Source organism: Panthera pardus, unplaced genomic scaffold, assembly GCF_024362965.1.
Source record: "Panthera pardus isolate Hobbes unplaced genomic scaffold, ASM2436296v1 HiC_scaffold_20, whole genome shotgun sequence".
NCBI lineage: Eukaryota > Metazoa > Chordata > Mammalia > Carnivora > Felidae > Panthera > Panthera pardus.
This window is the reverse complement of record NW_026526766.1, coordinates 88038352-88054251: the sequence shown is the minus strand read 5'-3', so window position 1 is coordinate 88054251 and position 15900 is coordinate 88038352. Positions and strand designations below refer to the sequence as shown.

The window sequence follows — 15900 nt, the reverse complement described above, 5'->3', positions numbered from 1 at the left end:
CCGGCCCGGGGGCAGGGCCCGGGACAGGGACACGTGGGGGGGGGGGGGGGAACGCGCGCGACAGGCCCCGCCCCCGGGCCCGGCCCCCACGCGGAGCCGCTCGGCGGCCGCGGCCACCTGCAGGTGGGCGGGGCCCGGTCCCTCCTTCCCTCCTTCCTTGTCCGCCCTCGCCCCGCCCCCCGGGGCGCACGTCCTCCCGAGGGCGCACGCGCCCAGGGTCCTCTCGCCCTGACCCTCGGACAGGCGGCCCCTCGGGGCGCGGCAGTAGCTGGAACGCGGGCAACTGGCAGGGTGACCACGGCAGGCGGTCCTGCCAGAGGCTTGCCACCGCCCGGGGGTGGGAGTGGGAACAGAAGTCCCTTAGGCGCGGTGCATCTCGTGCCCGCTTTTATCCCGCGGTGGCCTCTCTGCAGACCTCCCTTCCCCCACAGTGGCCCCCGGGAACCGGAGCCCAGGTGAAGGCGGCCCCAGAAGGCCGCGGTTTCAGCCCTCCGTCCAGGGCTGGTTCTTGGCTGTCTCCCCAGAGCCTGGCACCGGGCCACCCCCCTCCGGGGCACCCCATAAATAGTGAAGAGAAGACTGGCCAACTGCTAAGCCGGCGGGCAGTCGGGGTTCACAGCTGAGGTTCACAGAGGCGAGGCTTCTTGCTTGCAAAAAAGAAACGGGGACTTGCCACCCCGGTCTGGCCTGCAGAAGGTTCCGTGTGTCAGAAGTTCCCCAGCCTGGTTTAGAGGCCCCAAAGCACCAATCCCTGCCTCTACAGCTGAGTGAAATGGCAGGTGCCCACCCGTCCAAGGCAACGCCATGGTTAGGACTGACTCCCAAGTCCTCTGGGCCCTGACCCCCCCCCCCCCCCCGGGAGGTGGGAGCCCCAGACCATACTGCTGGTTTGCCATTCAGCCATCTTGTAAAAGTGGGGGCGAAGGTGGGGGATAGGTGGTGTCGAGGAGGCAGCCTTGTCCCCTTCCTGCAACCAAGAAGCAGACAGAGAAGGGGACCCTTGGCAGAGAGGAGTGAAGGCCGCTGGCTTAGTCACTTAGTCCTCCCAGTCAGCGCCCCCGCCCCGGCCCATCCCAGCCCCGGGCATCCCTGCCTGGCCACCAAGCACGTCTGCCAGGTTAGTGGCTGTGAGCCCATCAGGAGGCAAAAGGCATTAAAGCAACTGACAAGCAGAACCACGGCTTTTGGTCCCTGTGAACGCCCCAGCCTCAGACACCCAAACCCCAGGAGTGGCCGTGATGGCAAGGAAGCGCCCCAAGAGCTGTGTGGGGCTGGGTGACTTCAGGCACCTTCCTGCCAGCAGGCGAGATGGCGGCTGGCCCCTGAACCCACTCACTCAGCCGCCTCTGGGCCTCGCAGAGCCCCTGGCCTTCCACACTAGCAGGAAGCAAGTGAGGAACAGCCGACACAACATGCCTGCAGCCTGGGGCGTGCAGCCTGGGGCGGCTTCCTTCCCCAGCAGGAGTGGGGAAGGACCGTCCTGTGACTTTGTGCTGGGTCTTTGTTTCTTCCTTTAAGATGTCACTGCTGGTTGAGAAAGTTGGGGAGGGTGTGGGTGAATAGGGACCACCTCCTGGGAGTTACTGCAGAGCAAGTGGGGGGGGGGAAACTGAGGCAGGGAGGCCTGATGTTCCCCCAAGCTCTCCAGAGCCAGTGGTGGCTCCAGAGAGAAGCCCCATTACCCAAACCTTAGGAAGAGGGTGGGGTGAGGGATAAGCCCCTGTCAGTCTAGGACAGATGGGGGAGGGGCGGCGGGATGGAGGAGGAAGTGAGTTCATCTGGGTGAATCTGGGGCTCAATGACACCCTTGTGGGTATCACGAAGCACGGTTGTATCCTCCTTAGCTTTATTTGCTCTTCACGATCCCCCTATATGAGGCCACTATGACTGTTATCCCCATGTTACGGATAGGAACCTGCAGCACAGAGAGGGTATATCTTTCCCAAGACCACACAGCATGTTAGTGGCAGAGCAGGACTAGACCCCAGGGTCTGAGGCTCCGGCCAAACCCTCTGCTCGAGCTCGGGCTTGGGTTGAATTGATAGAGGCACCAGGGTCTCTGTCCCAGGGTCCCAGGCTGCAGGGACCTTTACGCTCTGCTGCAGAAATGGCTCCAGTCCAGGGGACTGTCCCTTTCTGACGCACAGGAGCTGGTGACACAGCTCTCCTAAGAGGAAAATGGGCCCAACTGCTAGCAGGGGTCCCGCCCACTGGGCACCAGGGTGATTGAGAGGCAGAGATCAAGGCCAGGATGGACTGGCCGGCTTCTGGATGAGCCACTTTCATCATGCACCCCTCCATCTGCCAGGTGGACATCCACACCCTGCCCTGGCCCTCACCTTGCAGAACAGGTCGTGGGTCCACGGCCGGGGCCTGGCCAGAGGGGCTCCCCTACCTGGGGCTGAGCCACTTTGGCCTTTACCTTTCACCCACACCCAGGTCAGGGCTCCTGAAGGACCCTGCACACCTCCTAGGTAAGTGCCCTTGGGTGGTGCCTCTAAAAGAACAGCGGCACGTACGCCTGACCGAGCGGAGACACTGAGAAGTTCGAATCTTCTGCGTGTATCCAGAGCCTGCCCTTTCCTTCCGGTCTCCACCTCCTCCCCACTGGCCTGTCTTCTCTTACTCAGACCATTGCTATAGCCTCCTTGATCATCTCCCTGCTTCTCTCTTCCAGTCTCCTGCTCCCCGCCCACAAATCCTTTCTCTGCACAAGAGCAGAGAGTTCTTAAAAACGCAGAATAAGTCACACCCTTCTTCAACCCTTTGGTGGTTCATTTCTCCCATATTAGTTCCTAGTTGGTCTAGTCACATTAGTTGAGGACTTTCCTTTCTCCATTGAATTACATTGGCGCATTTGTTGCAAATTAACCGAATATGCAAGTGTGACTATGTCTCTGGACTCCCTCTTCTGTTCCACTGATCTATTCGTTCTTATGCCAATACTACACCGTCTTGATTTACTACAGCTTTATAGTAAGCCTGGAAGTCCGATAGGCTGTATCTTCCAATTTTGTCCCGCTTCAAAATTATTGTGGCTATTTCAGCTCATTTGCATTTCCATATAAATAGTAGAAACAGATTGCCAGTTTCCATAAAAAGCCTGCCGGAATTTTGATTGCGAATTCCAACAAATCTATATAGCATCTTGGGGTGGGGGGGAATGGATATCTTAACAATATTGAATTCTTCAATCCATGATCATGGTATACCTCTCCAGTTATTTATAGCTTCTTACATTTTCCAGCATTTAAAAAGACTTCAGGCTGTTTACTGAAAAGTACTAGTTGGGGGCAACTGGGTGGCTCAGTCAGTTAAGCCTCCAACTTCGGCTCAGGTCACCATCTCACAGTTTTTGAGTTCGAGCCCTGCATCGGGCTCTGTGCTGACAGCTCAGAGCCTGGAGCCTGCTTCACATTCTGTGTCTCCCTCTCTCTCTGCCCCTCCCCCTGCTCACACTCTGTCTCTCTCTCTCTCAGAAATAGATTAACCTTAAAAAAAAAAAAAAAAGAAAAGTATTAGTTGCTATTTACATGAGCAATGAGAAAGAAAGTCAGGCCAATCTATAGGAGGTTACATCTTGAGATGATCTTCATTTGTGATGGATTCAATTTTTGCTTTAAACCAGCTTCAGAGTCCAGCCTTGGGATAGATATTTTACCGGACAGGTTATATGACTTGCCAGCTGGAGGCTTATTCTTGGGCCTTATTCTGCTCAGAGAAGAGGAAAACCCGGCCGGTTGGTGTGTCCTTGATGGGTGGTATAAAAGTCCTCAGTTTCAACAGGAGTGTCAAAGGATCCATCTTGGTTCAGATGTCTGAGCAATGTTTTGTAGGTTTTAATGTACAGTTCTTGCTTATCTTTCATTAAACTTCTTCCTATTTTAAGTATTTTAAATTTTTGGATACCATTGTACATGATTTAAATTTCATTTTCTAGTTGTTTGTTGCTAGTATATAGAAATACGGCTGGTTTTTGTATATTTGCCTTATATTCAGCCACCTTGCTGACGTCACTGACTAATCCTAGTAGATATTTGGGGTTTTTTTCTTAAAAATTTTTTTAATGTTTATTTTTGACAGAGAGAGAGAGACAGAGCATGAGCAGGGGAGGGGCAGAGAGAGAGAGGGAGACACAGAATCCGAAGCAGGTTCCAGGCTCTGAGCTGTCAGCACAGAGCCCGATGTGGGGCTCCAACTCGTGAACCCACCAGATCATGACCTGAGCCGAAGTCAGACGCTTAACTGACTGAGCCACTCATGCATCCCTGACTTTTATTTTATTTTAATGTTATTTATTTTTGAGAGAGAGAGAGACAGAGTGTGAGTGGGGGAGGGGCAGAGAGAGAGGGAGACACCGAATCGGAAGCAGGCTCCAGGCTCCGAGCTGTCAGCACAGAGCCCGATGCGGGGCTCTAACCCATAGACGGCGAGATCACGACCTGAGTCGAAGTCGGACACTCAACCGACTGAGCCACCCGGGCACCCCAATCCTAGTAGATATTTGTAAATACCTTAGGATTTTCTATGTAGACAATAATGTCCACTGTGAATGGAGACAATCTTGCTTTTCCCTGTATTATCTCTGTGCTTTTTCTTCTTGCCTTATTGCAATGGTGAGGACCCCCAGTATAAGATTGAATAAAAATGGTGAAGGACGATATCCTTGTGTTGTTCATATTCTTGGGGAAGGCATTCATTCACTCTTCCACTATGATGTTAGTGTAGGGTTTCTTTTTTAAGTTTATTTATTTATTTATTTTGAGAGACAGGGCATGAGTCGGTGAGGGGCAGAGAGAGAGAGAGAGAGAGAGAGAGAGAGAATCCTGAGCAGAGAATCCTCCCTCCCCCACCCCCTACCCCGCCATGTGGGGCCAATTAACCAACCAAGCCACCCAGGTGCCCCAAACTGTAGATTTTCCATAGTCACTTTTCATCAGGTGAAGAAGGTCACTTTTACTCTTAGTTTGTTGAGAGTTTTTATCATGAGTATGGGCTGAATTTTATAAAGTGCTTTTTCTGCATTTATTGAGATGATCATATGATTTTCTCTTTATTCTATGAACGTGGTAAGTTACATTGATTGATTTTCAAGCCTTGAACCAACTCTTGCATTCCTGGAATGATCATATCTCAGTAAAGTTGATTTTTAACTTTTTATGGGGGAAAAAAGGAGATGGGGGGCTTAGGGTTCAAAGAGACACAAAGGATGTACTTAATCACAATATGTAGACCTCCTTTGGATCCTGACTTTTTTAAGCCTAAACATTAAAAAAAAAAAAAAAAGCATAAAAGAAACACCCTTTTTGTGACCACTTGGAAACGTGAATGAACACTGACAGGATTGTTGAATTTTTAATTTGATGTGATGATATTGTAGATAAGCGTTTTTAAAAGAATTTTTAAATTTTTTTTTCAATTTTTGAGAGAGAGAGAGAGAGACAGAGACAGAGCATGAGTGGGGGAGAGGCAGAGAGAGAGGAAGACACAGAATCCGAAGCAGGCTCCAGGTTCTAAGCTGTCAGCGCAGAGCCCAACACGGGGCTCGAACCCACGAACCGTGAGATCATGACCTGAGCCGAAGTCGGACGCTTAACCGACCGAGCCACCCAGGCGCCCCCGGGGTGGCTTTTCTAAGGGTCGGCTCTATTGCCGCCACTTGTCTGAACGTAGATGCAGCCTGTGCATCTAACCAAGGAGCAGACCCCTCTTGTCCTCCGTGTCTCCCCTGCCACGCGAGGGCTCGCGCCTGTGAGTCACACAGGGGCCTGGGAATGTGGAGACCGCAGACACTTCACCGCACAACCATCCCATGCTTGGCACTGGATACCATTCTGCTGCTGCCCAGGCCTGGGCACCGGCTCCAGGAACAAGAGTGTCCTCTAGGCCAGACCCCCAGGTTGCCAGTCCCTGCCCAGAGGGAACACAGAGTCCATTTGTTTGTTGGGTTCTTGGAAAAACCGGCATCAGGGAGTTTAATGAGTGACCTACAGGGCTGTTTATCACCATTGATGGATCGGGACAGCCTCCGCCCGGAGGTCAGATGGTGCTGGGGGCTGGGGTGGCTGGATGGGGCCCTGGCCAATGACGGGAGCTGGTCGGCAGCTAGAAAAGCAGAAGTGGAAAAGGCTCCCTTGGGGCTGGCTCCTCCTCTGCTCCTGGATCTGCTCCCTGTGGATCTGGGCAGGGGCGGGTGGGGCAGGGGAGCACAAGCCTGAGAGTTCACGGCCCGGATTCCAGGCCAGGTCTGCTACTGGCTCACTGCCAGACTTTGAGCAATCAGCCCTTTCCACCAGCTCAGATGGCCATTTGGAAGGCGGGGGAGGCAGGACTGAATGGACACTCCCCTCGTGGCTCCTCAGGTCTTGAACTGTCTTGAATTGTCGCGGTCCCTCCTCTTCATCCTGTTCTTGGCCCTCCTTCACCTCCCATCCTCCTTTCTTGGGGAGTGGAGACAGGGGGCCTGCAGGCTAACACCCCCCGGGCTCTGGAGTCAGAGAGCCTGAGTTGAGTTCTTCTTTCCTGCAGGCTGTGTGAGCTTGGGCTAGCGGCTTGCCTTCTCTGAGCCCCCATTCCTTCATCTTTGAAATGGGCATACTCTTTCTTGCCTCTGGGTCTCCTGGGAGAAGGAAAACTCGGGCCCACAAGGCACTGGGCATGCCAACAGATGGTTTGCAAACATGAAGGGCCAGGGGGAGACTGGGAAGCAGCAGACAGGAGGCAGCAGGGGTGAAAGAGGAGGCCGCACCTCCCCTCCGCAGGTCTCACCTCTGCAGTGCCTCACCCTGGGGCTGACCTTTTCACGGGCTCCATAAAAAATTAACAGCCCAGCAAACGGCAGGGCGCAGGTTGTGACCTCTGGCCCCTAGGGTTGCACAAAGAGGGGCGTTTCTCCCAAGGGAGGTCCTCACAGGTGGGCGCCAGACAAATGGGTGTGGGGGGGGGGGGCTTGCCGGACCCCGCCCCCTCGAGTTTCTCCTCCATCGTTAGTGACTTCCGTGGCTTAAATCCGGAGTGGCGGGCTACAGCACCCCCCCGCCAGTTTTTGTGAAGCCTGCAAGCTCAGGATGGATTTTGCACTTGTAAATGGTTGGAAAAAAAAAATCAAAAGAGTATTTCGTGACATGTGAAAACTGTATGAACGTCCAACGTCAGTGTCCAGTCATAGTTCATTGGGACACAGCCACGCTCATTCATTCGTGTGCTGTGTGGCTCCTCGAGCGCTGCCGCGGGGAGGGGAGTGATTTCAACAGAGCCGAGGTTCGCCAAGCCCAGAGCTTTCCTTTATCTGGCCCTTCACGGCAAAAGTTCGCAGACCCCTGGCTTCAAGGAGAACAAAATAGCTTTGAGGAGGAAATGCCCCGGGGAGGTTCAGGTGGGGCCGTCCAGTGGAAATCCGGAGGGCCGGTCGAACCATGAACCGGTCGCCTATCCGGCTAGTGGCTGCGTCACGCCCCCTCTCGGAGCTTCCTTTTCTCCATCTGTAAAATGGACACAGCCGTTTCCCCGTTTCATGCAGCACTGCTGGAAGTCTCTGCTTACAGAGTCTGGTTGTCATTCACCCGTTAGTGAGAAATAACTCAAGACAGCTTTTTCCCTCCCTGCCCGGCTGAGAGAATGAGGACGCAAAGGGGGAGGTGACGGTGTCACACTGAGCAAGGGCAACGGGGAGGAAGGGTCTCTCCTCTTCAAAACCACGTGCCACGTGCGATTGAGCCTCTTTCTGCCAGAGGCTGTGGCCAAGGGCGGCAGCCACAGGGTGGTGGCTGAGGCAGGGTCGGGGGTGTGGGCGGAGAAGCAGCTCCCTGCGCTTCTGCAGAGTCCCTGGTGACTCAGACCCTCCCCAGCACCCTGGAGACGTGCCCTTACGTACATAGATGTTCTGATCCTGTCCCTTCCCAGCTCATTCCGTCAAAGCCAAAGTCCCTGCGATGGCCTAGAGGCCCCAGGGATCTGGCCCAACATGCTTACCTTTCAGGTAGCATCTCCCTCTTCCTCCCCCCAACCCGCGGAGACTCCAGCCTCCCCCACCTTCTCCCGGGACCTCCACCAGGGAGCACCTTCCTGCCTGAGGCCCAGGGCTGCTGGACCAGAAGGGTGGTCCAGCCAAAGCCCCTCCTGACCAGAGCAAAATAACTGGACGAAGAGATGAAGTTGGTTAAAAAGAAACGTTTTTATGTTATACGTACACACACACGGGGCTCAGGAGGACACCGTTCTGTGGGCAGAGGATAGCTGCTGTCACCCTCTAGGGGTCTGTCCCTCCCCTGGGGCCTCCTGGTGTGCTGTGTCCCAGCCCAGGTCTCCCTGGAGTTTGGGGCAAGCCTGGAGGCGCCCCCGTCAGACAAGCAGGCTTCACCACCCAAGGACGGCCTTAGACTCTTGAGTGCCCAGCTCCACCTCCGCGGGGGGTGGGGGGAGATCGGGTCCTTGACGTCGTGGGGTCAAGGTTGCACAGGGTCGTGTTTGCTGAAGGGCTCAATGACGCACAAGGTGTGGGGGGGGTGACGCTTCTTGCCACAGCAGGTGGTGAGGGCAAGAGCCACCTGGGCGGGCGGGCGGTGGGGACCGCTCCGGCTCCTCCCTGGCCCCCCTCCCCATCCCTGGAGGTCACTGGCCCCCAAAGCGGCGGCCAGCGACCACGCCCCTCAGTAGGGATAGGGGGACACGGCGATGAGCAGGACGAAGACGCTCTGGTGGCGCGGCGCGGCGGCGCGCACGGTGAGCCGGTAGAGGCCGGCGCGGGTGAGCGCGCGGCGGGTGTAGACGGCGCCGTGGCCGGTGCGCAGCGGGCGCAGCGCGAAGGGGCTGCGCGGGTCGGGCTCGAGCACGCTGAGCTCCGTGCGGTTGGCGGGGACGCCGGCCTCGGAGAAGGCGGCGAGGCGGGCCACGTCGTGGTGGGCGCGCACGCCCAGGGGCAGCGGCAGCAGCTTGTACTGCAGCGTGGAGGGGCCGCCCGCGCTGCAGTCCTGCGAGCAGCGTCGGAAACACGTCCTGCGGGCGGGACAGACGGATCGACTCCGGGTGCCGTCGCAGCGTGGTCTGCAAACCGGACCTCGGCCCCAGGCCCCGCGGTTCTCCCGTGCGCCGCCCGGCCCCTTGCCCCCCGGTGGCTTCTCTACAGGCACCATAAGCCCACTTTAGAGATCCGCAAACTGAGGCCCAAAGAAGCCTTCCCATCGGAGCGGGTCCCATAACCCCACAGAACTTTCCAGACCCACGCTCCAGGGCTCGCCGGTGGGCGCAGGGCGGCAATACAGTTTGGGGCCCTCCAGGCCTGTCTGCAGCCCCGGAACCGAGTCATCTGCTCTGGATTTGCAAGGGGGCAGGGGTGGTGGGGCTCAAAGACGCTTGCTTAGCCTTGCCAAGGGCATCGGTGTCCCCACCCCCGGCCTGGTCTTCCCGAGGGGTAGAGTCGCCTGGGCAAAGTCACCTTCCCTGACTGCTGCGGCTACAGCTTGTGACCACCAAGATCCCCAAGTCCGCGCATCTTTCCAAGCACCTGTGGCCGGTGGGAGTGGGGTGAAGGAGATGTGTTTCGTGTTCGTGCGCCAGTGTGTGTCTGAGTCCTGGGGTTTTGGGGGGGTTTCTGGGTGGCATTTATGTGTGTGTGCGTGTGTGTGTGTGTGTCCATGTCTAGGGTTTTATGTACACAGTCATGTGTTCCCCTACATCTCACGTGTTCATCTCCAATTCTGTGTGGCCTCTGGCCTATCCCCGCCCCCCAGGATTCTGCTCCGGCCGCATTGCCACCGCGGTAAATGCCAGCGTTCGGGTCAGCTTGCCACCCGTGTGGCTGCGGGGAGGTACGCTGCCCTGTGGGCATAGTCGCCTCACTCGGGAGTCCTGGCAGGGGTGACCCCACTGGCCCCTGCCTGAGACATGGCCTTTCTGGGGGCAGGCTCCGGCCGCCCAGGAGCCAGAACGTAAGCCCCCAGCTCCTGGCAGTGTGCCCCAGTTCACCCCCAGCCGCCTCAGCCCTTACCCTGGGCTGGAGCCCTGCCGGTAGGTGGCCGGACATGGCGTGTCCACGCACTGGTAGCTGCCGCGGGTGTTAAAGCACATCTGGCTGGGCCCACACTCGACGTCGTTCTCCTCGCACTCATTGATGTCTGGGTGGGGGAGGTTGGCACAGAAATGGGGAGTGAAACAGTGGAGTAAAGTGGAAGGGACCAGGGCAGGAGCCAGAGACGGCATGGGAGTGGGGGTGGGGGGAAGGGAGGTGCTAAAGAGAAAAATGCCTTTGGGGGACCAGGGAGGTAGGCAGCCCCTCTCCCCTTGAACCCAGCCACCTTGACCTATGATAGCCCAAGCGGCAGGTCCCGAGCACCTCCCCATCTCCCTAGGGGGGCACCCTGGGGACCTCCTGAGCCCAGAGCTGGGTTGCACAGCCTGGGAGAGATGACGGCTGCCCTTGGACCCCGAGTGAAGACTGCCCGTGACCCCTGTCTGCCCTAGTGGAAGCCCCGCCCTCCTCGGAGGACATTCACAGACCCTCGTGGCAGAAAGTGAGGGATGGACACGGGCAAGGTAGGCTGGAGGCAGATTCCCACTCTACAGGGGTGGGGAGGAGGAGCGGGGCACTAGCCCCCTGGAGCACATCAAGGGGAGTGCTCCGCTGCTCCCACCAGCAGCTGGCTCTGGGCCCGCCCTCCACGTGTCTCATCCGGCCATTTAAGGGAGCGCGTCAGCCCCATTTCACCAGGAGGCTGAGGCTCAGAGAGGGGAAGTGAGTTGTCCAGGGACACACAGCGGGGCTGCGATGGACGCCCCCCAGGGCTGCTCTCAGCCTGCCCACGCCCCCCCCATCTCTTCGTTCCGGCTTGCCTGGCTGTGGGCCCCTGGGGTGCTCTGAGCTCGGCTCCCTGCCCCACCCGTGAGAAGCCCTGTCCTGGTCCCTCCCGCACTGGGAGGGGGGGGAGGGCCACGGCTCACCCTGGCAGTTTTTCCCGCTGGGGAGGAGGCGGTAACCCTTGGGGCAGAGGCACCGGTAGCTGCCCTCGGTGTTTCGGCAGGCGTGCTGGCAAAGGTTCCTCACCCGGCACTCGTCCAGGTCTGGCCCAGGCGCAGGGGTGGGGGGGGATGGGGCCAGAGACACGCACTGAGTCACAGACGCCCAGGGCGCCAGGCTAAGGGGATGTCTCTGGCTGAGGCGGCCCACGCCTTCTCTCCGCCCTGCCCACCCCACGTTCACGGGGCCTGGTGGGGAGACGCTGCCCAGACCCCTCTGCCCAGGCAGGAATGCTGAAGCACATCTGCCCTCGACACTGTCTCCCCTTTGCCTCTGCAGCCCAGCGCCAGCCTCCGCGGGGGGGGTTTAGGGGGGGGCTGTCCCTAGCCTCCCCCCACCCCACCCCCCTACCCACCAGTCTCTGTTCAGGGTCTCAGATCAACTTGGAACGCTCCTGCAAATCTCCCTCCCTGACTGCTTCACCTCTACGCACCAAAAGCAGTGTTTCTCCAAAGTGGCTTCCCCGGGAACATCTGCCCCGGGGGACAGGACACTCTCTCTGGGCCAAGAGCCCCTCCCCCCTCTTGGAAGCCCCTTGCCCATTAGTACAGCCAGGGCCTCCCAATGGCACGTAGCCACGAAAGTGACTGTCGGCACCTCCCACCCTGCTTGCCGTGAGCCCTGGGTTTCTGAACATGGGGTGTGGTGCCCACGCGCCCGGCCGGGGCGCACGACACACTGGAGCGGGGCGTGTCCCCAGTGGGATGGCTGGGGCTTGGCCTTACCCGTGCAGACGCCGTTCTGCCGGATGAAGCCAGTGGGGCACCAGGCCCGGCCCTTACTGCTCAGGGCTCCGGGGCCCGGCCGGAGGGAGACCCAGGCCTGGTAAGAGCCCCTGGGGTTTGGGGTACGGGGCCGCAGCCAGGGCACTAAGGGGCCCCGGTGGCCGACAGTGGTCACATTTTGTTCACTCTGCTCTAGGGGGGTGCAGGTCTTGCCGTCACGGAGGAGGGTCTGGCCCGGCGGGGCACAGGCAGCGGTAGCCACCCTGGAGGTTTTGGCACTGGTAGGCACAGGTCCCGGGCAGCTGCAGGCACTCATTGATATCTGGAAAGGGACAAGGCCAGGCAGGGAGCCAAGGGCGGCTCAGGGCTCGCCACAGCTCCCCCCGCCTCATCCCTCCCGGTCTCCCGCCTTCCCCAGAATCCAGCTGCCTCCCCCACTGCCTCCAGGCCTGCCCGCAAGCCTTGCCTCTCCCGGACCGCCTCCTGCCTCTGCTGCGCAAAGAGGCCCCAGCCTCCCCCAGCTCTGAGCCTCATCCCAGACTCCCCCCTGTGCCGCAGCATCCCGGTGAGGCCCATTCTCCCCGCTAAGCCTCTCTGAGACCCACCCCACTCCTCCCCACCCTCCTCCTCCACCTCCTCCTCCCGGGCTCCCCGGGAAGGTTCGGTGCCAGACAGCGGCAGAGCCCCGACCCGCGCACGCGCTGGGCGCACGGGCAGTGTTAGCTGCTGTTTGGGTTACTCGCAAAACTCAACGACACCCTTGTCATAAACACCCGCTGCTTGCGGGGTCAGCCAGCGGGTGCTGACCAGGGCTGCAACCAGGGGGGTGAGTGGCCCCATACCTAGGCAGGGCAGGCCGGGGCCCTGGAGCCGGTACCCTCTGGGGCAGCTACAGCGGTGCCCGCCTGGGGTGTTCTCACAGATCTGGTTGTAGTGACATTCGTCAGACCGCTCCAGACATTCGTCCACATCTGGGGAGGCAGGGGGTGCGGACAGAGGTGGGGCCGAGCCCCTCCCCCTGCCCCAACAGACACAGCATGCCTCTGCACATCTGGGCCTCATCCCTGTCCCCTTCTCCAACCTGAGTGCCACCAGGTAGAAGGCCCCTGCCTGCAACCACCTCTCCTCATCACACCCACTTTGGAGGGTGAGAAGGTTCCGGATCCAAAAGAAAGGAGGGGCTTTGGAGGCAGAGTCCCGGGTTTGGGCTGAGCTCTGTCATATCCCTTAGTCCCTGAGCAAGGAATTCTCCCTGTCCTGGCCTCAGTTTCCTCATCTGTGCAGAGGGGTCAGGATGGGACCTCTTCACGGGGCCATGGGGAGAAAACTGGATCACGTGCGTGAAGCGGGTAGGAGCCTGATGGGGGAAAGAGCGCCAAGAACTGGTAAGAGAGGAGGCGGTGAGGGCAGAGGAGCCGTCTAGGTGGACAGGGCGCTCCCTGAGGCCACGCACATGGGGTGACCTCCTCTTCTGAGTTCCGGTTTTACCAGACTTTGCCCCTTCACTAGGTGGTCCTACCACTCAGAGGAGGAGCCTGTCCGAGGAGCTGTGATCGTGATCGTGATGGGGAGGCTATGGGAGGCTGGAGCCGGAGAGCCCCGGGGGCGGGGTCACCCTTCCAGGGGTGGCACTGAGGCACTGAGCTTCTCTCAAAGGCTCACTGCAGCCGATTCATAGCGGCTGCTGGAGAAGCTGTGTCGAGAAGGAGCCGGAGGCTGTGTCCGGGCCGGGCCACGATCCACAAGGGGAAATCGGGGAAGCGACAGCAGACACAGCACGTGTTTGCCATCCCTGACCTGGTCCCCCTTCATGAGATGAGAAACCTAAGGTCTGGACGGGAACAGACACTTGTCCCAGGGTCCTCAAATTGCCAGCGGCCAGGCCAGGCTAGGCCAGGCCAGGCCTCAGACCTCTTGAGTCCAGCTCAAGCTTTCTCCCCGGCCTTCTCTGCTCCTTCTGCTTCCTCCGAAGGCCCAGAGTCCCCGTGGCACACAGCACCCCCTCCGCTGAACCCAGGCAACCACCGGAGCACGGACAGCCCCACCCACGTCACGCCCCTGTCACCTTCACAGCCGGCCCCGTGAGCGGCCACCCGGAAGCCAGGCCTGCAGTCGGGGAGGCAGTGGTAGGACCCGAAGAGGTTCACGCAGCGCTGTCCCTGCTGGCAAAGGTCGGCATCCCACGCGCACTCATCCACATCTGGCGGGGCGAACGGGGGCAGGGGACTGCGTGAACGCGTGTCCCCCGGGCCCTCCTCGCCACCCTGACCCTGGCCAACCTAACTGCACAGGCTTCATCCCCGGCCCAGTAGCCCCTGGCAAGAAGGTCCCCACCTCTCCTGTTAGCTCTTTCCAGCATGTTGCCATAGGCCTTGGCCTGGGGCACCTGATAGGAGGTTGAGGACAGTGTCCCTCGGGCACCCAGCTCAAAGCCCAGTGGGGACTTGGCCATGCCAGGCCTCCCTGGTGGAAGCGGACGGGTGCAGAGGGGAGGGTCAGCATCTGGACAGCACCTACGGTCACATTTGTTGTCCAGAAGCTGTGTTAAGGGGACAGATGGGGGGTCCACTGCGTTCCAACCCCAGCTGGCTGGAAATGACTGCCATGTTAGGAAAGCGCCTGAGGCCGTGTCCGGGCTCGGCGGGCACGTATGCACGAGCACGCAGTGGGCACGTGTATGTCTTTGGGGCTCCCCAGCACCCCTAAGACTTGAGCCTCTCTGATCTGCAGCCCTCCTAGCAGGAAGTTCCCAGGGGAAACGGGGCATCGCCACCCCTAGGCTGGCATCCGTGCCATCGGGAACGGGCCAGGTCCTGAGGCGGGTGCCCCTGGCCAGGGTCCCGGCTCTGCAGCGCCCCCCACACACCCAGGCCACCTCCCAGGAGAGCCTCTGCACCCGGGCCCACTCACCTCTGCAGTTCCTGTCATCCCTGGCCAGGGCAAAGCCGGCTGGGCAGGAGCAGGAGAAGCGGGCCGGGTGCGTTGTGGCAGGAGTGAGAACAGGGGCTGGGGGCCGGCCGAACACTCGTCCCTGTCTGGGAAGAGGGGGGGTGGGCGGGATCTGGTGGTCTGCACCCACAGGCCCTCCTGCCAGCCGGCCGGGACACATCATCCAACCCCGGCTGAGAGGCCTCCTCGGCCATGCCAGGGGAGGGGAGGGCACTCACCCACACAAAACTCTCCCTGGGCGTCCAGCTCGAAGCCCTCTGGGCAGCCGACTTCATTCTCTTCTGCAAGGCGAAGGGGGTAGGTCCTAAGCACACAAGGGCACCGTACCCAAGGTGCCCCGGGACAGACAGCAGCCCCGGCCGAATGCGCCTCCCTCCTGCCAGCCTGGCCAGGCCGATGTCCCCTCGGCCCTGAGCCAGGCCCGTGCCCAGCCAGTCAGCGAGCCTGTTCCCAGCTCAGGCCTGGTGGAGGCGCTGGCTGTGGCTCGTGCCACACGAGCTGGCTGGAGTGTAAGCTGACAGACGCAGGGGAAATCATGAAGGATGCCCACCGGATGCCCATGCGTGCAAAAGTGCACTCTGAGAATCCAGAGGAGTGGGCGTGGCCCCCGGCCGTGCCCAGGGTGGGGGGTGTGCAGAATGGGCAAATGACAGCATCTGATGGGGGCAGCGAGCACACCGAGGGGTGGCGGCAGGCTGCGGTCTGGAGACAAAAAGACCAACTACCAAAATCAGTGTAAGGACAGCATGCTGGACAGAGCAATCGATCCCCGGGTGCCCGGCGAGGGTTCTAGAGAAAACACCGCTATTCCTGATACCCTGCGAGGCAGGTGATGTTGTGCCCACTTACAGGTGGGAACACTGAGGCTCAGAGAGGGCCAGGGCATCGCCCCCAAGGTCCCACAGCTGGGAGATGGTGTGGCTGGGTTTCAATGAGGGGCCTGACTGACCCCAAAGCTACGCTCTTACCGCTGTCCCACGTTCAATGTTAAAAACAAGCGGGGACCTCAAATAATGGTAACAGATCTTTACCATCCACCGGTTGAGATTATATGGCATGTTCATGGGGGCCTCCGGGCGTTCCAACAGGGGCTCCCGGCTGCCCGGGGCGGGGGGAGCTCTGGTGCAGGCACCCTTGAGAACGGGGGGCATATGGCTGGAGTCTTGGACGTCAGCTTGGGGGGTGGACCTGGACCTTCCCCATGGGGCCTGGAAA

The 15900-nt window shown here is 59.6% G+C and overlaps 1 protein-coding gene across 1 annotated transcript in view; it reads right to left on the bottom strand.

Moving 5' to 3' along the window:
* Window positions 1-8154: 8154 nt before the first annotated feature.
* HMCN2 (hemicentin 2) overlaps window positions 8155-15900 on the bottom strand; it is a 145007-nt gene continuing 137261 nt past the window's right edge. The window contains 11 exon segments of the mRNA XM_053908429.1: window positions 8155-8994; window positions 9986-10112; window positions 10936-11055; window positions 11737-11977; window positions 11979-12058; window positions 12579-12707; window positions 13802-13936; window positions 14647-14707; window positions 14709-14747; window positions 14749-14771; window positions 14904-14966. Of these exon segments, the coding sequence (XP_053764404.1) occupies window positions 8649-8994; window positions 9986-10112; window positions 10936-11055; window positions 11737-11977; window positions 11979-12058; window positions 12579-12707; window positions 13802-13936; window positions 14647-14707; window positions 14709-14747; window positions 14749-14771; window positions 14904-14966 (1364 nt within the window). The 3' untranslated portion in view covers window positions 8155-8648.